At 44.8% G+C, this 26,685-nt stretch overlaps 1 protein-coding gene across 1 annotated transcript in view; it reads left to right on the plus strand.

Moving 5' to 3' along the window:
* Positions 1-26,685, plus strand: part of LOC122891227 (putative tetratricopeptide repeat protein 41) — a 59,569-nt gene that overhangs the window by 11,994 nt on the left and 20,890 nt on the right. The window contains exons 4-8 of the mRNA XM_044226738.1: positions 4,796-4,956; positions 7,442-7,883; positions 10,988-11,227; positions 16,734-16,932; positions 17,721-17,899. Of these exons, the coding sequence (XP_044082673.1) occupies positions 4,796-4,956; positions 7,442-7,883; positions 10,988-11,227; positions 16,734-16,932; positions 17,721-17,899 (1,221 nt within the window). The remainder of the gene's footprint in view (positions 1-4,795; positions 4,957-7,441; positions 7,884-10,987; positions 11,228-16,733; positions 16,933-17,720; positions 17,900-26,685) is intronic.

Genomic DNA, 26,685 nt, shown 5'->3' on the forward strand with positions numbered 1-26,685 from the left:
CAACTCCCTTCTCCTCTCTAACTCCCCTTGTCCTCCATGCTAATTGTTATGCTTCACAAATAAGTGAAACCATATGATAATTGACTCTCTCTGCTTGACTTATTTCACTGACTTTTTTGTTTCCGTATTTCCTCCTGTTACCCCACACAACCCTGGGGGCAGCCCGAAGAACAATGAGTTCCATTTACTGACTCCGCCCGGCTCTGTGCTAAGGACTTTATCAGCATCTTATTTAATGCTGTCAGCAGCCAGCACTCTCTCCACAGATGCACAGACGGGGCACGTGTGGGCACACACAGTCCGGGTTCAGACTCAGGTCTTCACCCAGCTCCAGGCCCCTCCTCCTTTGTACTGCTCTGTCTTGCCTCCTTGAACCAACAGAGGGACACTTTGCTTTTGTGATTTCCATCGGGTCCTCTCCTAGCCTCAGTTCCCGAGAGTCTGCACTCAAATTGGTGATGTGGAATGGGCAGAAATTTGAGCAGGACTTCTTGGTAGGGCTTGCTAAGCCTTGTGCCCTAAGCCCTAGGCCTGGCTGACTTGGGGTCATGGGTTCGAGCTCCACATTGGGTATAGAGAGTACTTAAAAATAAAATCTTTAAAAAAATAATAAAGAGCACCCTCCCAGTGAGAGCCCAATAGGTGCCTCCCTCCTTTACCTCTAACTTTGACCAAGTGGCAAGGACAGCCCCAGTCCCATTGTATTCTAGTTTGTGTGGGTGTCTCCCTGCAAAGACTGAGCTTGGCATCCTGGGGATCCTGTTATTATATGTGTTACTGTATCCCTTACAGTCCTGCGGGTGCACGGAGCCCTGTCTATTTTTTTTTTCCCCACTGTGGCACAGAGAAGTTTATTTTTCCAAACAAGAGAAAAAGCTTAGCTTAAAAATAATAAACATCATACTCATGCATATAAACATCAAAAATAACATATGTGTTTGAACCATGTCTATTTTATTGGATATTGTCCCACTTTGTGCCTGACACAGAGCCTGACTCATAGAGAAGGTTCTCAGTAAATCCTTATTGAATGGCAAGAGATTAACACAGCCCCAGACGGGAAAAAAAAAAAATCAATCACTAAGTCCTTTTGTTACAGGGTATTTTGAAATTGTATCAATCGACTTTTTTTCTCTCCCCATAAATTTACCTATCCTGACTGGGTCTTCCAACACTTGAGATGTCACCATTTAAATCAGGCAATAGGCCACTGTCACTGAGTAGAGATAGTTTGACACTAACAGAATAAAGAGACATGTTTAGGATCATTTTCCACTCCTAGTAATTCTGACTATCTCCAATATTATTTTGAGGAAAAAATCATTTGAATCACCCCCAACGGGATTTTTAAAACCCTGAACCCATGCTTTCCTTTGTGTATACAGTTATCAACCTGTGGGTACCCTCTTTGAGGGTTCTCCCCCCCTTTTTTTGTCTGGGGTTATTTTTTTTGCTGATTATTCATATTATGCTTTATGATTGTCAGGCTGTGTGTATTTCCTGAGGTTCATGTAGTTCCGTTTTGTGTCTTAGCCTCCACCAGCTTCAAGCAAGAGGTGAGCAGTGCGTGCCCTCTGCTTGTAACTGCTGCTGAGCCGTACGGCGGTGGTAGTGACCCACGCAGCTTGAAAACTCAAATGGAGCGGTCTTTAAATGACAATGTGTTGCCTGAAGGAAAACTACTAGCAAATTGGTGTTTTTAAAGCTCCCATTGATTTGTGTTCAAGTTTCTTCACCTTCCTAGGCCTGTGTCCTCACCTACGAAATGAGGATTTGGACTAGACTACCTGAATTCCAGAATCCCTCCTGCTCTAAACTTCAGTTACCTAAGGCCTAGAGTCTTGATATTGCCCATACGTTAAAGATTTGGGGGAAAAAAATTCCCCAAATACCCGGAAGGATGAAGCACCAAGATTAAATGTTCTCTTCCCATTCTTGAAAAACACATTTTATTGTGTGCCACCGGCACAAACCATCTTTTTTTTTTAAAAAGATGTATTTTTAAAATTATCTCTACACCCAACATAGGACTTGAACTCATGACCCTGAGACCAAGAGTTGCACATTCCCTTGACTGAGTCAGACAGGTGCCCCTATCTTTTTTGATTCCTTCTCCTCCTTTATGTCTCACATTCATATACAACCTTCAAGTCATTAATTTTACGGCCATTTGCTAATATAAAAATATCTTTAAAAATCAATATGTCCAGTTGTAAGATAAGTGCTGGGAATATTATGTATAGCATGGTGACTATAGTTAGTAACACTGTATTGCACATTTAAAACTGGGTAAGAGTATGTCTTAAAAATTCTTATCCCAAAAAATATATTCATTTAAAATTCTTTAAAAAAATTTTTTTAAGTAGGCTCCATGCCCAAGATGGGATTTGAACTCACAAACTTGAAATTAAGAGCCACATGCCCTATGACTGAGCCAGCCAAGTGCTCTGAAAAAAATGATTTTGTATCTGTGTGGTGCTGAATGGTAACCAGACTAATGGTGGTGATCATTTTGTAGTGTATACAAATATCGAATCATTATGTCGTATGCCTGAAACTAATATAATATTATATGTAATTTCTACCTCAATAACAAGAAGACCTATGCTACCCTCTACGCCAATGTAAAAGAGAAAGATGAAGTAGTTTATTATAAAATAACATGTTCTTCAATATATAAGTGCTCAGTGATGATTTCAGTGGAGGCCACAGTGGAGTAGGCAGGTGCCTGGCTCTCTATGGAAATGACGGTGGAAGCAATAGATGTCGGGCGGACTGGCCCAGGTGTGTTATAGCCAAGATTCGAGCATCATGAGTGATATTCCTCTCAGGGTTGTGATTTTCTGAAGTGGTGAAAAAGTCTTGGTATCATTTCAGTCGAAGGAATACTTAATCTTCCATCACATTACATGGTAGTTGTATTCCTAGAAAATTCTATGTGTTTTAAATCTGAAAATTATTATGTTATTATTATTATTATTATTATTAAAGATTTTATTTATCTATTTGACAGACGGAGATCACAAGTAGGCAGAGAGTTAGGCAGAGAGAGAGAAGGAAGCAGGCTCCCTGATGAGCAGAGAGCCCAATGCGGACTCGATCCCAGGACCCTGAGATCATGACCTGAGCTGAAGGCAGAGGCTTTAACCCACTGAGCCACCTAGGCGCCCTATAAATCTGCAAATTATTTTGCATTTGCATGAAAATGGAGTGGGTTTCTAGGTGCGGTAATTAGTAAATTCCCCCCCCTTATGGGACTGACAGAACATTTGGAAGTCAGGTGGATACCAGGACACGGCTTAATTGTGCGTGACTGTCCTGTGTTGTAGGATGTCTAGAATCCCCGGGGCCTCCCCTGTTGAGTTCCACTGCTCTAATCAGCTTCCTGTTTTTTGAATGTTCATGTACTTTCCTTCCTTTACCTCTGCCTTATCTTGCTGGATATGCTCTTGTCCTCATCTCTAGCTCTAGTGCATTCTCCAAGACTCATCTCAAATGTCTTCTGCGCGCAGCTTTTCCATATTGTGATGGTTCTGTATCAAACTCCAGTAAACTTCAGTCTCGTATTCTGCCTTCAAACATGGTTATTCATGTACAGAACCCGTTTCACTTCCCTTAACTCCTTGATGTTATATTATAGATCATTTTATCTCCTCTTGGCTGCTAGCTCAGCACCTTGCACATAACAGGCAGCCTGTAAGTAGTTGTTAAATGTAATTATTCTCAGTGCTTCTAACAGAATCTTAATGCATCTGAGAGGCTAAATCCATTAAAGCTTCTTTGCATAACTTGATTTTCTAGATTCTAATATACTTAAATTTTCAAACATTGGCTTTGAAAAATAAAAGCAAGATCAAAGTTGTATGTGCTAAAATGCCTTTAGAATATTAGGTGGTTGCGGGGAGGCGCCTGGATGTCTTGGTTGAGTATCAGACTCTTGATTTTGGCCCACGTTGTGATCACAGGATCATGAGATCGAGAGCCCTGTGTCGTGCTCTGTGCTGGGCATGGAGTCTGCTTAAGGTTCTCTCTCTCTCTCCCTCTCCCTCTTCCCACTGCTCCCCCTCACACACGTGTTCTCTCTCTCTTTCTCCAAAATAAATGAATAGATCTTAAAAAAAAAAATAGAGTATTAGGTAGCTGATTACAATTTTGGGTGGCTACTATTATGTCACTTAATAGAGTTTGAAAGTTTGTCCTCTTATTTCTCTAGCTTTGCTGGCTTGTTGCCTAATTCCCCCCAATAATGTCCAGATTCCAAGGTCTGGGGGCCAATATTGTGGGTAGAGTAATTTAGGATAGGTTATGTCAGACTTAATGTGGGCAAGGAGCGCGCAGCCTACTAGGAACCAGGCGGGGGCTTGAGGAGGTGATGCATGGGTGCATGGCTGTACCGCCTGAGGAGGTGGTCAAGGCGCTTAAAGTGCCCCCTGACATTACAGAGCTACAGAAACTTTGCAGACCACATAGCCTGGCTTCTTTCTCCTCATCCAACTCTTTGTAACATGATCTATTTTTGCATTTTGGAGAACGAGAGTAATGCTTTGGATCATACAAAATAATTTTTTATATACAATCCTGAAAATGTATAGGAGACATCTGGTGGTAAATACCATTATCTTTTTTGGGTTGAATATTTTTAGACTGCTAATCACACATATACCTATATGTGTCAGCTGTACAGCTGTGAATAGCACTCATTGTTCCCAACCCCTTCCGCCTCCCCATCCCATTAACATATTCTAGCAGCGATGGAAGCATTTTTGCCTAATCTGAGCAAATTCCTATGCTCTAGGTACTCAGCTTGAAACCGATATTCTTAACGAAGACTCAAACGTCTTGGTCTTTCCACTTCTTGTGGAAGTCTTCATTGCTTCCATCAGTTTAAAGCCCTGTATACTTGTCCTAGATGGAATCGAAGAATTGATTGGCATTTATGGGATCTCAGGACAGAAGGTAATCTCTTTTTAAAATCATACTTATTTTATTGCTGTTTTATAAAAAGAAAAAACCATAATTTAGAATGCACGTAACATCTTTCCATGGCATCGCGTATCTGTATCTACAGGCGACATTACTTATGGTCACTGCTCTCCATTTTATTGAACAAATACTTCTGGTGGCACTTAGAGTGGGTCAGGCACCCTTCTAGGAACTTTAGAAGTATGAACACATAGAATTCTCAGAAGAACTCTGTGGAAGAGAGACTGTGATCATCATTCCTGCTTATGCAGAGGGGACAGCATGAGGAGATGTTAGGTGGCTTTATGGGACATCTGAAGAGGGTGGTAGACGGGGAACTCACATGTGGGTGGTCTGGTTCTAGAAACTGTGACCTTTACTCCTACTTGGGCTTTACTCCCGCTCTCACTGTTTTATACTTTTATCAAGCATTTATTGGGCCCCGAGTATTTTCTTTATGTTGCATATTTTGATCTGCCTCATCTACACTGGTTTTGCACATGCCAAATTGGTTGCTCCTTAGTTTTTATCCTGTTTGAGGTAATATTGGATCCATGGAAACTCTAAATCACCTTGGTATCAGCCATTACTTTGTGAAGCAATTTCTCTAAAACTTAAACACACATGAAATTGTAAATTATGTCAGTAATTTACAAATAATCCATGTTTCTCATAGAGACTATGATGAAAGAAGAAGAACACAGAAAGTTGGGTATACTCACGGTCTCACCACTGCTCAACATTTGGGAGTAGACCCTTCTTTTTTCTATGGATGTCTATACACACTCATTGAAGCTTATGTAAATGAAGTTACATGCCATTTTGTTTTGTAATCTGCTCTTTAATTTAATACACAGCGGCCACCATCAATTCAACAAGTAACTATTGAGCATTCACTATGGGAAGACTGCCATAAGCAGAGTTGGACGTGGTCCCTGCAAACCAGCAGGACTTTCATTCTGGCAGGGGACGGCCGATGTTAATGGCATGATTACACCAATGAGTATAGAATTACAGTTGTGACAGGGGCTGCCAAGGGTCTGTATGTAGCGCCGTGAGAGCCTCTAATGAAGGCACTTGGTCTTTGGGGAAGGCTCCCTGGAAGAAGGGCTCCAGGTAGAGGTCTGTGGGAGGAGGACGGGCTATCCTAGATGTCCTAGGATATTACCTGCACCAGTGTCGTGCAGTGTTTGGGAGCTTGCCTGGGGAGTCTGACCCTTGGTTTCAATCTCAGCCCTGCTGCTTACTATCAGAATGAGTTAGATATGACATTTAGCCCCTCTGTTTTGCAGTTTCCCCCTCTGCCTTTCAGGAGGGTTGTTAGGAGGACTCAGTGAGTTGGTGTGTTAAAATTATACCTGGGGTTTGCTTCATAAGAGGATGACTGAGTGCTGACGTGGAGAAGCCAGTGCCACTGAAGGAAGAAATTATGACTTGCATTTCCCAAGAGATGAAGGTACTCCATGCATGTCATACAGGGCCCCGGGGGAAGTCTCATGGTGGCCAGGAGGCAGAAGACAGGAGCCAGGAGAAGGCCCGGGCCAAAGCCTTTGTGGGGATTCCCGTGGGAAAGGCAGAGTAAATCATTCAGGATGTACAGTTCTGGCAGACTTTGTGGCATAGGGACTGTCCCTGGTTTCTGGCTCTGGCACTGGGAGGATGTAGGTCCAGGAGATGTGGGCTTGGTGAGTGAGAGGCGGAGAAGAAGGCGGTGGCGGTGTGGTCTTGGATCTGCTGGTCTGTTCATACAGGCACGTTCCAGGCAAGCTACCACCGCCTCTGGGAATTAACTTGTCTTGGGAGGACCAGTCTCACCTGGATCTGTCTGTAAGGCCCCTGAGAGAAGGCAAATTATCAGAAGACCCCCCAAAATAAAATTCTCTAGCTAATGGAGTGCCTGAAGACACGTTCAGCACGGTGCCTGGCTCAGAGTAGGCGGTCAGTGTTTGCTAGTTGCTCTTATTATTATCATAATCGTTGCTAGGGGTGGGAGAGGCTGTTAAAGGAACCTAGAAAGATTTGATTAGGTGTTTATTTGATTCCCGAATAAAACTATTTACCTTACAATAGTACTGTTGTATAAAGCGACGATTCTTCAGCATCAAACAGTGTTCTCTTTTTCAGTCCAGTGGTTCGGTTTGCACTCTTAGGGTTTCCTTCGGCCAGCACCGTAGGTCATTCTTCGGAAGCCTACGACCTGTCGGATTCCTTGCTTGTAGGAATCTCTTTTTGGAGGTTGCATCTGTGCTATCAAATTCATCACGGAGGGGGGCGTCAGTCAAATATAGTTCTGTGGGGTGACAGTGGGTACTTTCTTACCACCGTATTGTTTACTGTCCAGCTTATCGTTCATAATCTTAACCCCAGCCTTTACCCTGTACTAACTCCCTCTAATTCCAGCTGCGCTGAGTTTAAAAGCCAGCAACAAGTAGTTTTAAAGTCCTTAAAGATTTCAGATGTCTTTGACTTTCTCCCTCAGGCGAAGGATTTCTCTTGGCTGCCGAGCTCAGTGCCTCCTCAATGCAAACTTATCCTGAGCACCGTCTCCTCCAGCCTGTCCTACAAGTCGCTGTGTGCGCGCCCGGATGTGAGGACCGTGGAGCTCCTGAGCACAGGAGACGACGAGGTGAAACTGAACATCTTTAGACAGTATCTCTTCATTCCCGGCAGAGACCCCCTCCGACAGACCAGACACCCTTCGAGGAAAAGAACAAACCTGAATCCTTTAAAACTCACGATCCTAGCAAATGAGCTGAGAGAATGTAGAATCTACCGAGACGAGTACCAGTGTCTGAAGGAGTACTTGGAGGTGGTCTCCATTCAGGAGCTCTGGGAACTGATTCTGAAACGCTGGATTGAAGACTACAGCTGGACTTTAATGCCAAAAAGGGCCAATTCGGACACCGTGGCTTCAGGAGAAGGTAGGGGTTAGCCAGTAATGACAACGAGCTGGAGCCCACGGGGCGAAAGATGTATGGCGGGCCACCCAGAGGAGGAGGGCATAAGGATAAGGCTGTCAGAGAAAATACAGGATGCCCAGTTAAATTGGAATTTCAGATAAAGAACAAATAGTCTTTTCGTAAAAGTATGTGCAGTTATTGCATGGGACATACTTAGACTAAAAATTAGTCGAATCAGAGATAAAATAATTTTGTTAGAAGTGGATCCCAAATTATTGCACGGACACTACTTATACCAAACATTAATTTGTTGGCTATCTGAAGTTCAAGTTGAACTGCATTCTCTGTATTTTAATTTGTTAAATCCAGCGACCCTGTGTAGGGAGCTCTGTGTTGACTGTAAAGAGAACTGTATGAGGCACATTTTTCAGGAGTCTGAGGAATGGGCCTTTACTCTTTCTTTTTTTCAAAATATTTTATTTATGAGCAAGACAGAGAATGAGAGAGAGAAGGAGGGGTGGAGAGAGAGGGACAGGCAGACTCTGCATTGACCCTAGAGCCCCATGTGGGTCTCGATCTCAGGACTGAGGTCATGACCTGAGCCCAAACCTAGAGCTGGCGGCCTAACCAGCTGAGCCACCCAGACCCCCTTGGCCTTTATTATTTCTATAACTCAGTTCTTTTGAGCCTATAGTCCAAGTTTTGGCAGGAACCTAATTCAGTTAATCTAGGTTAATTATATCAATTTAGCTTATTTTCAGACAGATCAGGGTGTTCTTCAGTCAAGCGAGGATTTGTGTCCTTCCTGTGTCTCCTTTGGGTTGACCTTAAATCTGAGGCCCTTGGTGCTGGGTGTCCTTGGTTGTCCTCTGTCCCTGCTGTCTTCCACTGAAGTGGTCATGGCCCCAGATGGTCTGCAGTTAACTGACGTTCCTCCAGTTTTTTTTTTTTTTAAGTTTTTTTTTTTTTAAAGATTTTATTTATTTATTTGACAGACAGAGGTTACAAGTAGGCAGAGAGGTGGGGGTGGGGGGGAAGCAGGCTCCCCACCAAGTAGAGAGTCCAACATGGGACTCAATCCCAGGACCCTGAAATCATGACCCAAGCTGAAGGCAGAGGCTTTAACGCACTGAGCCACCCAGCTGCCCCACGTTCCTCCGGTTTTGGCATCCTCTAGGACACCTGTGTTCCCATCCGTCCTTGGATTGGTCACTCTATGCTGCCGTCAGCCGCCCCTTTCCCTCATCTTAACGTGAGGAGGCCCCACTAACATCTGCACCGTTCTGGAGCCTACCGTCTCGTGGGTAGTCAGCATTCCTGACAGGGCACGTTCGTTACTCCCCAGACCCTCGGAGCTCCTGGCTCTGTAGGTCGCCCCATAGCAGTTTCTGCGGTCTGGTTCTGATGGCATCATGAGATCTGCAGAACTTCTGACTTTCAGGCTCCCGATGGGAAGCAGAGTACAGGCTCTCCGTACTCCGGGTCCCCAGCGCATCTGTCTCATGGGTCCTCTCTCACTGCTCACAGCCTGGGTTCAGGGGACGGCACAGGCCCCTTCACGGAAACCTGCCTGAGCAACTCCATGGCTCTCTTTCCTCACTGCTTCCTCCTCCTTTCTCGGTTCAGTCTGAGTCCGTTTGTGGTTAAAAAATGTATTCCAGGGGCGCCTGGGTGGCTCAGTGGGTTAAGCTGCTGCCTTCGGCTCAGGTCATGATCTCAGGGTCCTGGGATCGAGTCCCGCATTGGGCTCTCTGCTTGGCAGGGAGCCTGCTTCCATCTCTCTCTTCTCTGACTGCCTCTCCATCTACTTGTGATCTCTCTCTATCAAATAAATAAATAAATAAATAATCTTAAAAAAAAATGTATTCCATGAGTTGGTCAGGAGATTGTCTTTTGGTATTCAAGAGTTAGTCTTTCGAGAAGGAATGTTTATTCTCAAAGCCCTTATCTCTGCTATGAGCTTCAAAGGTCTCTTTTGAAACTTGAGTTTCTGCTACAATAACCTTCTCTGAAGGACGATGAATTTAGAGTGGAGCAGGCATGGGGATGTGGGGGTGGGGAAAGAAGCAGAAAATGCTTGGACTGAGAGACGTATCGGTTGGCATGACAACATATTGTCCTGCTCCATTTTTTGCTCTAGAGTTTGCATTTCTGCAAATAAAATTAATTTCAAATTTACTGTACCCTCCCCCACCTGCAAGAAGGTGAAATAAACATTTCTGTGCCTGAGAAGGCTCACGCAGGCAAAGGGTCACACATGGCTGTGCCCATGGCCATCCCTAGTTGTCCAGCATTGTTCAGGAAAGCCCAGGCCCTCGTCTCACGAGGGACTACTCCTTTCCCTGGCTGACTGAGCCTCACTGTCTAGCACTGCCCACGGACCCCTCCTCAAGTCCAAGGCACTCAGCCACAGGTCCAAGAAGAACTTGGTCAGACTCGGATCAACCTCTGAAAGAAGCTTGCACACCTGGGGCAGAGGAGCTGCCTCTGTTTAGTGATTGCCGGTGTTTGGGGTCATTCCCCAGTCCTAGCAGAGGAAGTCCATCTAGGATAGCAGACCCTGCCATTTCTCTCGATGGTCTTAAGGGTCTCTTTCAAGTTGGTTGATCATAACAGCTGGGAAATCCAGCTGTGGTGGAAAAATCTGAGGGTCAGGCGAGTAATGTGCATAGCTGCCTTGGGTGGTGTCTGTGAATGTGTGGCAAGAAAGCAACCATGCGGAAGACCCACTCCTTGCCCTAAATGCAAATCTGATATTTGCACATCTCAGTAAAGACTGCTCACTAGTCTAGTAATTGGCCAACTTGCCAGCTTGGAACCGTAGCTCACATGACTGAGTTTGCTGGGACAGTGTAGCTGATACTTAATGCCTGAAAGTCTGGGCTTGGAAGCCAGCTTGTCTGTGCTCAAATCCCAGATTTGCACTTATTTCTGTGTGATCTGGGTAAGTTATTTAACCTCTCTGTGCTTTGTCTTATTTGTAAGACGGGGACGGGGTTAGGTAGTACCTACTTATAGGATGATTAAAAGAAACAAGTTGTTAGTCGTATAAAACATTTAGAATGTTGCCTGGTAGCTGGGAACTCTTCTACTTTGCCATCGTTGTCATTCTGTTGTCTTAACAGCGCTGGATGGCTGGGTGGCTGATGCTCTGTGCTTACTGAGCATCTCACATTGTGGACTGACCGAGGTTGAGATATTCCAGATTTTGGACATGCTGGGCTACAGGGATCATTACAAAGTGACCACGTTGCACTGGGCTGCCTTCCGCAACGCCACCAGACAGTGGGTGCAGGAGAAGCCCAACGGCCTCCTGTACTTCAGGCACCAGTCCCTGCGGAATGCTGTGGAGCACAAGCTTCTGGGTAAGGCTTGAGTCTGTGCAAGTGTCTGCTCGTTAAGAAAAGGGAAGTTCACGCACAAGGGGAAGCTTGTTGCTGGCATTTCTCAAATAGAAGTGAATCTATAAACACATATAAACATGGGGATATAAATTAACACTTGTACCTAATTGTGAGTAACAGAGACCTGAAATCAATGGCTTCCAAACCAGGGTTTACTCTCTCACGTGAGAACTTTCTGGAAGTAGGCTGCCCTCAAGGCTCCACATCATGATCTGGGATCCCGTTCCTTCTGTGCCTCCAATCCATACACTAGCTTGACTGCTCAAGGTCACCTCATGTTCATGACTGCTGGAAGCAGCATGGCTGCTGGAGCTCCAGCCATTGCATTTCAGGCAACAGGAGGGATGAAGAGAAGAGGAAGGGCTTTCATTTCCTTTTAAGGAGTTTTTGCAGGGTTCCACCAACATTTCCGCTGTATTTCCAGAACTTTGTTGTTTGGCTGCACTAGATACAAGGGAAGCTGGTGAATAGAGGTTTCAACAGGAGTGTTGCTACCCTAAACCAAGGTGGGCATCTGTCACTAACAAAGATAGGTATGCGGTTACAGGGTAGGCATCAGCAGTCTCTACCCTAATTCTGAAATCAAATTCTATCCACTTCTGAAAGGACAGTAAATCTGAACCTGAGACACGAAGGCAATCACAGACACTTGACCTAGAGGCAGACCACTCTATTCATATAGGGTCTTCATATAGGTATGAGGACTTAAAAAAACCTTTAAATCACAGCTTCTGCAAAGGTTCTAAGCTCTGTGCAAATTTCCTTTTAAGTTTACTATGTCCTCTTTCACTTTCTTTTTTAAAAAGATAAATACTTTCCACTGTTCCCCTCCTACATTGTGATCATTCCCACCACCTCTGAAGTTACATAACGTGGCAAAGAGAGCAGGGTGAGGAATGAGGAGGTTTCTAGGTGTGATGCCCGCTCTTCTGTTCACTTGGCCTCCGATGGTTTGCAGCACTCAGTCTCTTTGTTTTCCCAAAGAACATTAACACTCTTGGAGGTACAGGAACGAAAGGGCCATGATGTGGCTCTTAAGATTCTGGGTATAGGTTGTACCCCTTCTCTGCACTGTGAGCCCCAAAATAAGACACTGTTGGCAATACTCACTATTTTCAGAAAACAACAACAGCAACAACAACAAAAACCCAACCCAACTTTTCAGGCTGTTGAATCGGGACGTGAATACATCTTTCCTGGAGGCACAGGGAATTGTCATTGCAATAATTCACTTCCACATGGCCTGAGCATGGGAAGCAAATACATCCTATAAGGAGAAAAAAGATCCCAAACCTAGGGAAAGAGGACTTGAGTCTGTGATGATATTTTTGGTAAAGGGCTATCTTTTGACATATTTTGTCCAAATGTCACATCCTTCCTTTTAGGGCAAACTAGTCTCTTTCCCATGCATGTGTATGCATTCTCCATTCCTTTGAGATTAATACTCTGGTATTGCATTCAGTGTATAACTTAAGTTACTCCTATCGAACGTCGGTTAGTCTAGAGGCATGCTTTGATCCCTGGGCTGCGCTAGAGAGACATCTCTCCCCTTCTGCTACGAGCTGAGGATTACTTGGTCTTGCATACTTTGTGTGTGGGTGCCCATGTGTGTGTACGCGTGTGTGCGTGCGTGCATGTTAGTGGGGTTGGAAAGGAAAAGGGCAATTAGGGAGGAGAGCAGAAAAGCTGGGAGATGCTCTTCTATTGCTTCTAGATCATTACCGTGGCTTGTTGCCCTCGGCTGTCACGGCCACTACTTTCTATTTAGTGCTTTCGCTGTGCCAACCTTCATATACATTATTTCCTTTATTTCTTGTGTACATAGACCATCCTTTGATGAGGCTTGGTCACGTCAATTCTGGTTCTCACCAGCCTCCTAGAGAGTCCTCACTGGCTCTGGGTATCTGTGGGAGTCCCTGAGCAGTGTTGCATGGGTTCCCCCATCTGTTGGCTATAGTCACCCTGGAGAGGCTCTTGTTTGTGCTTACTGGTGTGGGTACCTCCCAACTGCCCCTGCGAGGCCCACCAGGAGAAAACAAGGCCTTGTTCTGAGGTCCCTCTCCCTTTGTCCCATGATCTAGAGGTGCCAGGTATCCCAAGGGGGGATAGGTGTTTTCTAGGAGACCTGAGCCATGAGAGCTTCCTCCCCCAAACTCCACCCTTCTCAGGATCTCAGGGAGCCCTTCCTGGAAAGAGCCCCTTCTTTCTCTTCTAAGAACCCCTCACCTCATAAAGCTCTGAGAACCCAATCTGTGAAGCCCATTTTACAGCAGTTGTTGAGGAAGGAGTCAGCATAAAAATGGGGTCCTGATGCGAGATTGGGGGTGAGCCTTGGCTTTCCCACTCTCCTGCTGAAGATGTGGCTACATCATTTCACTACTCTGTACCCAGGTCCCTCTTTCATAAAGTAATCAATGAACCAACCTCGGAGCATCATTACTAATAAGCGTTCAATGACGGATTCATGTAATTACAAGTATTTAAAGTAGGCCTGGCATGTAGTAAATTCTTGAGAGATGGTAGCCATTATGAATTTTCCCTTTGTCTGACTCCTCTGTATCCACTGTGGCCTTGTATCTACCATCTTTCCCAAAATGACTCGTGCAGATCAACTGGTGATCTTGAATCCTGTTGGCCTAAGGGGTTTTCCATTTCATAGGACACCTTCACGCAGGTCTGAATTCCCTGGGCCCCACTCTAGTTACATGTGATAGATGTTTGGTGAATGAATGCACAGCTATTCCTGGCGGTTGGTTTTTTGGCTCTGCCATTTCTAGAAGCTTCCATATCCACTGTTTTGAGAGCCAAGGCTGAACGTCAGTCTCTAGTGTTTGCCTGTAGTAGAATCAGGATCTGGAGGGCTGACCACAGGAGAGGGGAGGAGGTCTGAGCTTCCTGCAGGTGACACTGGTTACGGGAGAGGAACAGCCTCATTCCAGCCTCTCTTTGCCTCATTCCCAGGCCTGTCTGCTGTTTGGCAAAGAGTCTACCTTCTTCCCTACTGGCATTCACCATGGGTTTTATTATAAACAATTTCTTAATAAGAGTAATGGAATCTGACAGAACTGGCATGACCTTGTGAAAGGTGTTTTACTTTCTAAGACTCAATTTCTCACCTGCAAAATGGGGATAATCACAGTATTTACCTCAAAAGTAATAAAAATACTAAGTATGCTTAATGTAAGGTGCTTAATATAGCATCTGGCACAATGATAAGCACTGGGGTGGCCATGACATCCAATTGCCAATATTTCTAGCCCCTCCATCGACCTTGGGAAGCACTTCCTGTTCCCTTTATTGTGTCGCACCCTGTGACCAGTGCTGTCCAATGGTTGTACATGGCTCCTGGCAATGTTCCAGATGGCGGCTGGTGTCTCAGTCCCGGAGTGAGTAGACCTGGGTTTGGAGGTCCAGCCAACCTGGGATGGCATGATAAACCTTTGCTGTTTTACGCCACTGAGATTTGGGGGCCATTTGTCCACATAGCATCAACTAGCCTATCATGAGAGAGAACGACACTACAGAAATACCAGTCAGTCAGCCTGTGAGAATTGTGCGGAACTCTGTATGTGTGGGTGATGCTGAGGTCAAGCCATTCCTCATACCTCATGCAGGAAGGTCAGAAGGTTTGAATCCTGCTGCTTCAGTCATGATCTGGCCTCTAGCCACCTGGTCCCTCTGAGTTTAAGTAGCTTTGTCTGTCATATGGGGACTGGGTTAACCAGGGTTCTCCAGAGAAACAGGACCAATAGGATTAGATCTCTGTCTCTATATAACTCGATGTATCTCTCTATATGTTTATCTCTATATAGAGCTCTAGAAAAAGATTGTGAGGCTTTGGCTTATGTGGTTATGACGATTGGGAAGCCCCAGGATCTTGCCATCTACTAGCTGGAGGCCCAGGAAGGCTGTTGGTAGAGTTCCAGTCCACGTCCAAGGCCTGGGAGTCAGGGGAGCCAGTCCTGTAAGTTCCAGTCTGAGTCTGCAGATCTGAGACCCAGAAGTGCTGAGAAGTCAGAGATTCCAGCTCCAGCAGAGAGAAAACGCTCCTTCCTCTACCTTTTTCTGTTCTGGCCCTTAGCTGATCAGATGATGCCCACCTGCTCGGTGAGGGCAATCTTCACTCCGTCTACTGGTTCGGATGCGAATCTTCTCTAGAAACACCCTCAGAGACACACCCTGAAATAATTCTTAACCAGCTCCCCGGGAATCCCTTAGGCCAGTAAAGTTGACATGTAAAATTACATGGGAAGATCACAGATTTTCATATCCTTTCATATCTCACAAGGTCATTTTGTAAAAGGATAAGCTGTTTTCTGTGACAGTGTTTTGTACCCTTTAAGCCGTGTGTTTAATACTCTAAATCTTGGACGCAGGGTAATATTTGTCCCAGGTCTCTTTCTTTCTTATTCCCCAACCCCCTTTCCTATTTACGACCCACAGAAATGCCCTCACAGTGGCCACAGGAAGAGGAGAGTTTCCTCCTTCTTCTATGGGTTTCTGAATCACTGTACATGCCACCAGCTAGCATGAAGTCTCTCCAAGTGCACAGATAACCAGGAAACTGTTCCAATTTGAACAGTGGGCTCCCCTTCTCCTCCTCCTCCTCCTCCTTCTTCTTTTAAGATTCTATTTATTTGACAGAGAGACAGCGAGAGAGGGAACACAAGCAGGGGGAGTGGGAAAGGGGGAGAAGCAGGCTCCCCACTGAGCAGGGAGCCCAATGTGGGGCTGGATCCCAGGATCCCAGGATCCCAGGATCATGGCCTGAGCTGAAGGCAGAGGCTTAACAACTGAGCCACCCAGGGGCCCCAAATGGGCTCCCCTTCTTGTGAAGAGCTGGGCCTGGTAGGCCATCCAGCAGAATGATTCATCTTGGAGAAAAAGCCTCAAGCAGAAAATTTAAAATACTTCTGTTTCACCTTCCAAGGATAGGTACCTCTAAACTTTTAATGCAACAAAACCCTTTTGTTTTTAAGGAGCTCATTTCTGGGTAGTACGATCTCTTGGAATCCCTCCTCTGGTGGAGAAAATACCGACATCTGGCCCGTAGTGTCCAGTCTGTTGTTAGTCTGCTCAGCTTCCCCTTGGCCCCTCCGAGACCCAGGGGCAGACTAACTTCTCCAAACTGCGTGTCCTCACATATTTGAAAGTGTTCATTTAGGTGACAACCATGACATATAATTAAGATAGAAAAAAGTAGATTATGAACATTTCTTGGGGGGAGGGGAAGACAGCGTGAAAAATGAGCGTGCCCCCTAGATTTTCAAAATCTGGGTCAGGGATCATACCTCTAATTCTTTGGTAAATTCAGACGGACTTATAAGAAGGTATAATTTTAATATTTCATGGTTTTTTCCCCCCAACTCCCTGTTCATTATCTCTAATTATGGCCACAGAGCTGTTATCTAGTGCTTTCATGTACTAAGAAGGCAGATGCCTTCCACTGTGATTGATTTCTCAATAGGTGTGCTCACTCCCGTCCGAGAAAGCAGTCCGTACACCTTTCAGAACCCAGCGAATCACAGGAAGACGCATTTCCACCGAGTCTTAGCCCGATACTTCCAGCGGCAGACGGCTTTCTGGAGAGTGTACGGGGAGCTGCCGTGGCACATGAGAATGAGCGGCTCCTGGGGCGACCTGTGCAGCTTCCTCTCAAGCCCCAGGTAAGTCTCGTCCTTCTGCGCGGCGGCCTTGGAGCACATCTCCTCCTTCCTCTGCTGAGTGCGGTGCGGACACGTGCACGTGTCCCTTAAGGGGGGCTCCTTCATTCACAAACCCGGCCAAGCACCTGTGCCTTCCTTCGGATGGGCCCCTCGTTGGGCACCCCCCTTCTGTGGCTGACGGATTCCCAGAGTCGCTCCGGTGGGTCACCCCGCTTTCTGAGTGACTCCATGGGGTTCCTCTCAAAGTTAGGACAATTCCAGAGGCAGGGAGAGTTGTAGATGGGCTAGGATAAAGGATTGGTCACATCGTCCTGCTAGACCCTCCGAATTTCCTCCTCTCTACTCCTCTTTGTCCCCTCCCCCCTTGTCCTCTTATGCACCCCTTGGCAAACATGTATCCTTGACTCACTCTGAATCCCAGCTCTTGTAGGCCCTGGGGACGCAGCTCTAGTCTGGCGGGGAGCATGTGGAGCCAGAGAAGAGCTACCCATGGGGGTAGTGCTCCATTAGAGCCAAGACACAGAGCTGGCAAGCTTGGGAGAAGGAGGGGCTTGCTCTGCCTGGGAGATTCGGGGAGCCTGCCTGGAGGAGGCGGCCTCCTGGACAGACGAGTGGCAATGGCTTTGAGTGCTAAAGAGTGACAGGCTCACATTTATCTGGCGACCTATGAAAGTCATAGTAGTTAAGGAGTTTATAAATAGGCTGATGGAATGGGGCAGATAGCAGAATAGCTTCCCTTCAAGACACGAAATACAAAAATGGCTTACATTAATATGTTGTGTTGTAAGTATCACAGACTTTCTATCAAAGATCCGAAACCCAAGCTTCTGGACAAGGCTGCACCTCATCTACTACTGGAACGTGTTATCAAAAGTTGGATATGATGCTGCCGAGGCCTACTTGTTCACAGTGGCCAAGATTAAAGCCGACAAATGCCATAAAGTGAAGAAGAGAAACACACTCTCAGGTACCGTGAGTCGCTGTGGTTCAGTTCCGTTTTACGGGGATGTAACGTGGCCAAGAGTGACTGCTCTCCTGTTTCCCCACATACTCCTGGTCATCCCAGCAGACCTCTGAGTACTCCTACCTGCAACTTAAGCCAGCCATTTCCGAAGATAGGAAACGGAGAAAGCGCATCGGTGTCCAGACAGCTCCTCTCTCTGTCTTGCTGTGGCTGTTTTCCGAGGCTCCGTCCTTTGCCTCTTCCTCTCTATTTTCTCATGGCCTCAAGTGCACTCCCAGCATCTTCGTCTTTCTTCTGTCATTCCAGCCTTGCCCTCCTCTCCGAGCCGCACATGTGGCCCACCTCCTGCGGGCTCTGCTGGCGGCACTCCCCAGTGACCAGCCGAGCGTTCAAACGAAATACACGCAAACCCTGAATCATTCTGGATGTTCCCTCCGCACTTGTGCTTCTTTCTGTCTCCCTCTGTCTGCTCACGCTGCCCCTAGCTCGCCCACCCCGCGGCCCCTCACTCAGTCCTGGAGACAGGCAGTTGGTGTCGAGCACGGCCCCAATCCGGGTTGGGACAGCTGTCCTTCGACGTGCTGCCTAACGGCTTGGATTTGGACAGCACTCTGGTCAATGCTCCTTCCCTTTGTGCTCCCTACGAGGTCCCCTCGCCTGTGTCTCTTTATTCCTTCATTTCCTGGCTTCTTAAACAGTGATAAGTTCATGCATCCTTCTAACAGGCAGTAACTGCACACCTTCCCTGGGCCATGGGCTCACTGGGCGCTGCTGACATATCGCTGAATGAGGCCAACTCATTCAAAACTCGTTCAGAACGGAATCCTTGCTCCCAAGGTTTTACCATCTAGTGAGCATAAGAAAGATTCTAAACCTTTGTCACATGCCAGCCGCTCAGTTAAATACTTGATATGTATTTTGTTCAACTCTAAGAAAATCTCTGTAATACAACTAATATCTTGGTTGAAACTAAGGAAGCGGAGTCTCAGAGAGGTGAGGTAAGTTGCTCAAGGTGTCCCAGACATTAGAGATGGATTTGGACTATGTTTTTTCCTGCATCCCTTTTGGTCCTTAACCGTGTAGTATTTTTTGTATTTTTTTTTACCCGTATATATATTTTTTTAAATATTTACTTGACAGAGAGAGAGAGAGAGAGAACAAACAAGTGGGGTGGGGGAGAGAATCGTAAGCAGACTCTACGCTGAGCACAGAGCCTGATGCAGGGCTTAGTCTCTTGACCCTAAGATGGTGACCTGAGCCAAAATCAAGAGTCGGATGCTTAGCCAGCTGAGCCCCCTCCAGGCACGCTGTCGATATTCTTACTACCATGTATGAATTATGTAATTCTGGAATTTCTCCAATTCACGAATCCTCTGGGTGGTAGGACCTGAGCGGTAGTCTGAGGATTCCACTGTGGCGAATAAAGCCAGGTGATGTCTGGAATTGTGCTGAGGGATATAGGGCGTGGGAAGGACACAGGGGACGCAGGATGGTGCCGGGGGGAGTTTGGGGGGAGCGCTGTGTGTCCTAGGAAGCTGGCAGCTAACCCACAGAAGAGGAGATCTCTGGGGTGGGGGTGAGTCCTTCCTGAGGATGCCATGCAGCTTGTCATAACGTGGTTGTTATGGTGATGGAAAGGGCTGGGGGCTGGGGGCTGGCTGGTGGGAGGAAATCACCTAACATTTCAGTGTGTGAGGATCTTCTGGATGTAAATGAGTCTAGTTCAGAATGTGTCCTTCTGAATTAGGCCGGAGACATCTTTAAGTCTCTGGTGATCTGCAAACATGCTGTTCGCATGATCCTGTGCTGGTTAGTCTCTGCTCACTCTGGGCCCTGAGACGCTCCTTAGCAGGGAGTCCTGGCCTCCATCACTGCCTTTGACACCTTCCATCTTCCTCACCCCTCATGTCCTGTCACAGCCCGGTCCAGCCTCTCGCATCCTCTCCGTCCTGGGCTCCAGGCCCTCGTGCCCTCTGTCTGACCAGTCTTCATAAAGCAAAGCTGTGATCAAGTCACCCTGCACGTTGCTGCTGTCCACCTTCATGTCTTATCTCCACCTTGGCTGGCAGAGTCAGCCCATGGTCATTTTGGGAGGGGCTTCATGACGTCCCTCTGGGACCCTGTAGGTTTACTTTTCCGCCTTTTGGAAGGCTGATTGTAGAAGTCACAAGACCAACGACTTGTCACCAAAGCAATAGCAGATTCATTGGAATGGGTTTAATTATAGCAGGAGTCCTATAATAGTCCCAGGGGGCATTCCAGTGGTCTGGTTGGCTGTCTGGGCCCCCCCAGACATTGTTTTTCCTACCGTGGTTCTGTAGCCACACACAGCCCTGAGACAATGGGGCCTCCTAGGGTGCTCCTGGAGGCAAGACCCTTAAACAGGAATGTGCTTTCAAAGGGGTTTTCGAGAAACCCTGTTTTATGGTCTGCAGTCTCGGGGTGGCTTGCCAATCCAGCTCTGTCCTCCCTTCTCATAACGAGGTGTGGGCAGGCAGGCTTGTAATGAGGACCAGCTCATGCTCGGAATCGGTCTGGCGGTGGTTGCTGAGTGCCTGCGTCGTGGTGAGCCTGGGGCTAGATGCCAGGGTTGCCGCAGCCCAGGGGACACAGGGTTCCTGCCGTGATGGAGCTTATGGGGGAGTGTAAAACAGACACTCCAGAGAAGTTCAGCCTGAAGGAGTGGGACATCGTGGTGGACTAAGGGCGGAGGGGACAGCATATTTGAGGGGCATGAGTCGAGGGGGAGAGTGACAAACCTGAAGAAGTGAGCAAGTCCAGTACCGGTGCAAGAGAGCATGGGTAGGCTCGTCAGCCGGCCGGGGGAGTGGAGGAGGGTGTGAGGTCTCTTTCTGCTGCAGGAGGCTGTGCTCCAGCTCAGGACCAGAATGCACGTCCTGCCTGGCTTAGGGCGCCTGCTGCCTGACTCTGTGGTTTGGCTCCCCCTGGTGGCTGTGACGAGTACCAGAGCCCTAACTTGTTCGGTTGGTGGAAAAGGCAAGATTCTTCAGTCTGGAAATCGCTTCTCCCCAGGGGCTTCCTGCCTGCCCGCTTGCCGCCTGGGTTTGCCCCTCCTCGCGGGATGCATCCTGGCAAGTTAGTTTCTGACTGATGGCCAGTAGGGAGGGCTTGGAGCCCACAGGACAACTTTGATGGTTGGCCCCAATTTTTTTTTTTGACTTTTTAAAAAGTTTTTATTAATAATTTTCTGTAACCAGTGACAGTATCTTAAATTCATTTTATTTTTTATTTTTTTAAAAATTTAAATTAATTTTTAAAATTTTAAATAAACATATAATGTATTTTTATTCCCAGGGGTACAGGTCTGTGAATTGGTTGGCTCAATTTTTATAGATTATCTGTGACATGGTAAGCTTGGTTTTGTCTGGAGTCCTAGGTCACATCAAAGTGGAGAAAATCCATTTCTGGCTGCAGTTGCATTTTTAGACAAAGTCAAACACCAAAAGAGACAGACTACAAACAGATGTGGCCGAAGGATGGGACCCAGCATGGCTTCATCTTGACAGATGGCTGGCTACTGTCCAGGTGGCAGATGTGGTGGGTTGGGGAGTATCATTTCGCTTTTAATGGTCAGGCTTTCTTACCAGTGCAAAGGGTAAATACATTGAATTACAGGATCTTGTCTGCAGGTTGTAGGAAATGGGGCAATATCAGCTTTTCATGACTAATATCGGATGTTTTGCCCTTGATGCCTTTGAAAACTTCTAAATATTTTAGATAAATAGAACAAAATGGTTTATTAAAAACAATTTTATTTTATTTTTAAAAAAATTTTAAATATTTTATTTATTTATTTGACAGAGAGAGAGAGAGAACAAGCAGGGGGAACAACAGATGGAGAGGAAGAAGCAGGGTCCCCACCAAGCATCCCAGGATGCCAGGATCATGACCTGAGCTGGAGGCAGATGCTTGACCAACTGAGCCACCCAGGAGCCCCTATTAAAAAGCAATTTTAAGAAAGCTCTACAGAAAAATTGAAAGAACAAAAGATGCAATTTTCAATAGCTACAGAAAATATGAAATATCTAAGAATAAATGTAATAAGAAATATTAGGATCTTTATTTTTATATTTCATTTTTATTTTTTAAAGATTTTATTTATTTATTTGACAAAGAATGACACAGCAAGAGAGGAAACACAAGCAGGGGGAGTGAGAGAGGGAGAAGCAGACTTCCCACTGAGCAGGGAGCCTGATGTGGGGCTGGATCCCAGGACCCTGGAATCAGGACCTGAGCCAAAGGCAGATGCTTAATGATTGAGCCACCCAGGTGCCCCAGGATCTTTATTTTTATAAAACAGTTTCAGAATTACAGAAAACAAAATTTTAGTATATAGGGAGACATACCATATCCTTGGATGGGACAACTCAAGGTTGTAAAACTACCAGTTCTTCCACAGTTGACTTACGTATATAAAGCAATTCTAATTGGAACCTCAATGGGATTAAAACATTTCTAAATTTTCAAAATGATTTTAAAGTTCTTGGAGGAAAAAGATCTGAGAGTGAGAGTTTAAAATAATGAGAGCAATTTGAATATGAACTTATTTAAACCTGTTAAGAAGCTGTAATAATTTTAAAAATACTACTGGGAGCAGAAATAGCTCAGTGGAACAAAACAGAAAGCTCGGATATAGACTCAGGTTAGATGTAAAAAAATTAGGGGCTCCTGGGTGGTTTAGTCTGTTAAGTGTCTGCCTTGGGATCCAAGTCATGATCCCCAGAGTCCTGGGATTGAGCCCCACGTTGGACTCTCTGCTCAGCGGGGAGCCTCCTTCTCCCTCTGCCTCTCCCCTGGCTCATACTCGCTTGCTCTCTCTCTCTCTTTTATATAAATAAAATATAAATAAGATTTATTAAATAAACAAAATATAAATAAATGATAGAAGCCTTTCAGATAAGGAGGATCATGGACTAAATAGTGCTGTGATAATGGTCCACTATTTGGTAAAGTTAAATTACCTGCGCCATTACACCAAAACAAATTCCAGAATGATTGGAGTTAAATGTAAATAAATAAAATTTTACATTAAAAAACTGTAAGAAAATGTCAATGAGTCAAGCAAGAAAGCAAAAGAGTGAATCACAAAGAAAATAATCAATAAAGCTATCTAAACTGGTGAAATTACTACACGTAATCCAAAGCAACACAACTCAGAAAACTAGAAACACAGTTATAAGACCAGTGATAACTGGGAAAAATATTTGTAACATACATGGCAGGCAAAGGATTGATTTTTTTAAAAAAGATTTTATTTATTTATTTGATAGACAGAGATCACAAGCAGGCAGAGAGGCAGGCAGAGAGAGAGGAGGAAGCAGGCTCCCTGCTGAGCAGAGAGCCTGATGCGGGGCTGGATCCCAGGACCCTGAGATCATGACCTGAGCCGAAAGCAGAGGCTTTAACCCACTGAGCCACCCAGGCGCCCCAGGATTGATATTTTTATTAAGTAAAATGCTCTTAGGTGAGAAAATAATGAGCACTTCAATAAAAACAGGTAAGATCATGAGCAGGTCACCCAAAGAACATGTTCAGTTCTTGTCTGACTCTGCTTCTTAACATCCCATGGGTATGTTGGGTGGTGCCCTTCTCTTCCAAACATGCTGGACTCTTGACTGCTGCTGACACAGCCTCCCTTGGTTCATCTTCCATCTCTCTGGCTCTTCCTTTTTGTCTTTTTTGTGAGCTCCCCCTTTTCTACCTGGCTTCTCAGTGTTTGAATTCTTTATGGTTCTTTTCTTCTCATGCCTAATTTCACCCCAAGCATATTACAAATGTCGGTGGCTTCAGTGATTGTCCATGTACACATGATTCCCACATTTATTTCTCTGGCCACATTTACCCTCTGAGCCAAAGATCCGCATATCCAACTACCAACTTAACTGTCCACTTGGGTGATGTCTCCAAAGCTGCTCAGACCCAATGCCTCTAAAACTGAACACACAGACATACCCCCCAAATCAGGTTCTCTTCCGGGAACTTTCAATTTACCATGTTGGAATAATCCTTGACGCTCTTCTGTTCTGCATACCCTCCCCAAATACATTTCATCACTGAGTCCTGACATGTTTTACTTCCTAAATGTTTCCCAAACTTGTCCAACCGTCCACCTCCACCACCAATGCCCTTATTTAAGCTGTCAGAGCTGCCATGCACAGTTGTGAAGACCAGTAATACACATTTAAGCTGCCTCCATATCTCTTTATAGCTTGGCATATCGTTTATTTTTATTGCTGAATAATATTCCAATGTATGAATATGCCACAGTTTATCTCCTTGCTTATTGAAGGACATTTTGGTTAATTCCAGCCTTTGATGATTTTGAGTAAAGCTGCTGTAAACATTTGCATGCAAGTTTTTAAATCAGTTGGGTAAATAACTATAAGCATGATTGCCTAAAGGTGTGGTATGACTATGTTTATTTAGCTTCTTTAAGAAGCTGCCAAACTGCCTTCCAAAGGGACTGTACCATTTTGCATTCCCACCAGCAATGCATGAGAATTTCTGTTTTTCTGCATCCTCACTGGCATTCGGTATTTTTAAAAAATTTTTTAAATTTTTAATTTTTTATAAACATATATTTTTATCCCCAGGGGTACAGGTCTGTGAATCGCCAGGTTTACACACTTCACAGCACTCACCAAAGCACATACCCTCCCCAATGTCCATAATCCCACCCCCCTTCTCCCAACCCCCCTCCCCCAGCCACCCTCAGTTTGTTTTGTGAGATTAAAAGTCACTTATGGTATGTCTCCCTCCCAATCCCATCTTGTTTTATTTATTCTTTTCCTACCCCCTTAAGCCCCCATGTTGCATCACCACTTCCTCATATTGGGGAGATCATATGATAGTTGTCTTTCTTTGCGTGACTTATTTCGCTAAGCATGATACACTCTAGTTCCATCCATGTTGTCACAAATGGAAAGATTTCGTTTCTTTTGATGGCTGCATAGTATTCCATTGTATATATATATATACCACATCTTCTTTATCCATTCATCTGTTGATGGACATCTAGGTTCTTTCCATAGTTTGGCTATTGTAGACATTGCTGCTATAAACATTCGGGTGCACGTGCCCCTTCGGATCACTATGTTTGTATCTTTAGGGTAAATACTCAGTAGTGCTATTGCTGGGTCATAGGGTAGTTCTATTTTCAACATTTTGAGGAACCTCCATGTTGTTTTCCAGAGTGGTTGCACCAGCTTGCATTCCCACCAACAGTGTAGGAGGGTTCCCCTTTCTCCGCATCCTTGCCAGCATCTGTCATTTCCTGACTTGTTAATTTTAGCCATTCTGACTGGTGTGAGGTGGTATCTCATTGTGGTTTTGATTTGTATTTCCCTGATGCCAAGTGATATGGGGCACTTTTTCATGTGTCTGTTGGCCATCTGGATGTCTTCTTTGCAGAAATGTCTGTTCATGTCTTCTGCCCATTTCTTGATTGGATTATTTGTTCTTTGGGTGTTGAGTTTGCTAAGTTCTTTATAGATTTTGGACACTAGCCCTTTATCTGATATGTCGTTTGCAAATATCTTTTTTTTTTTAATGTTAGCCATTCTAATAGGTGTGCAGTGATATCTTCTTATTTTAATTTGCAATTCCCTAATGATAAATAATGTTACTTTACATATCTTATTATTGAATTTCTATTATTGAATTGTACATTTTGGGTAGAAATCCTTTATCAGATGTATATTTTATAAATACTTTCTCCCAATCTGTATCTTATCTTTCTATTCTCTTAATGGTATCTTTCATGGAGCATTAGTTTTTAATTTTAATAAGGTCTAACCTAATCAGTATTTTCTTTCTTGGGTTATGCTTTCTGTACTTAATAAAACATCACCAAAACACAAGGTCACAGGTGTTTTTCTGTTTCTTTCTAAAACTTTTATAGCATTTCATTTTGTATTTAGGGCTGTGATCCCTTTTGACTAAGTGTTTTATGAAAGTGTAGTGTCTAGATTAATTTTTTTTGCATATGAACATTCAGTTGTTCCAGAACAATTTATTAATAAGACTTTCTCCATTGAATTGTCTTTGCTGTTTTGTTGAAGATTGGTTGGATATCTGTGGAAGATTTTTATTGGCATTACATTAAATCTGTAGGTCTAGCATCTTAACAATGTTGAGTTTTCCAGCCCATCAACACAGAACCTCTCTCAGTATATTTAGATCTTTTTTTGATATCCTTCATCAGAGTTTTGTGGTTTTCTATATGTAGATCAAGTACATATTCTGTTGGATTTATACCTAAGCTTCTCATTTGTGGGGTGCTATTATAAATGGTATTGTAATTTAAATTTCCAATTCCAGTTGTTCATTGCCAGTGTATAGGAAAGCAATTGGCTTTTGTATGTTAACCTTGTATCTTGTAACCTTGTTATAATTGCTTATTAGTTCTAGGAGTTTTTTGTTGGTTCTTTGGGATTTTCTACATAGATAAGCCTATCATTTGTGAACAGAAAGAGTTTTATTTCTTTCTTCCCAATATATATATATATATATATATATATTATTTCCTTTTCTTGTCTTATTGCAGTAGCTAGGACTCCCAGTGTGATGTTGAATAGGAGTGGTGAGAGGGAACATCCTAACCCCAGCTCATCATTGGTATCACTCTAGCGAGCCCCACCACCATCACTACTCACCTGACCCAGCGTCACAGCCTCGGAACTGGCCTTCCTACTTTCAATTTCAATTTCAATTTTTTTTTTTTTCAGTAAAGTCCATTGTCTGCTTAGTAGCCAGAATGAGCTTTTAGG

This window comes from Neovison vison, chromosome 12, assembly GCF_020171115.1.
Source record: "Neovison vison isolate M4711 chromosome 12, ASM_NN_V1, whole genome shotgun sequence".
Classification (NCBI taxonomy): Eukaryota; Metazoa; Chordata; class Mammalia; order Carnivora; family Mustelidae; genus Neogale; species Neogale vison.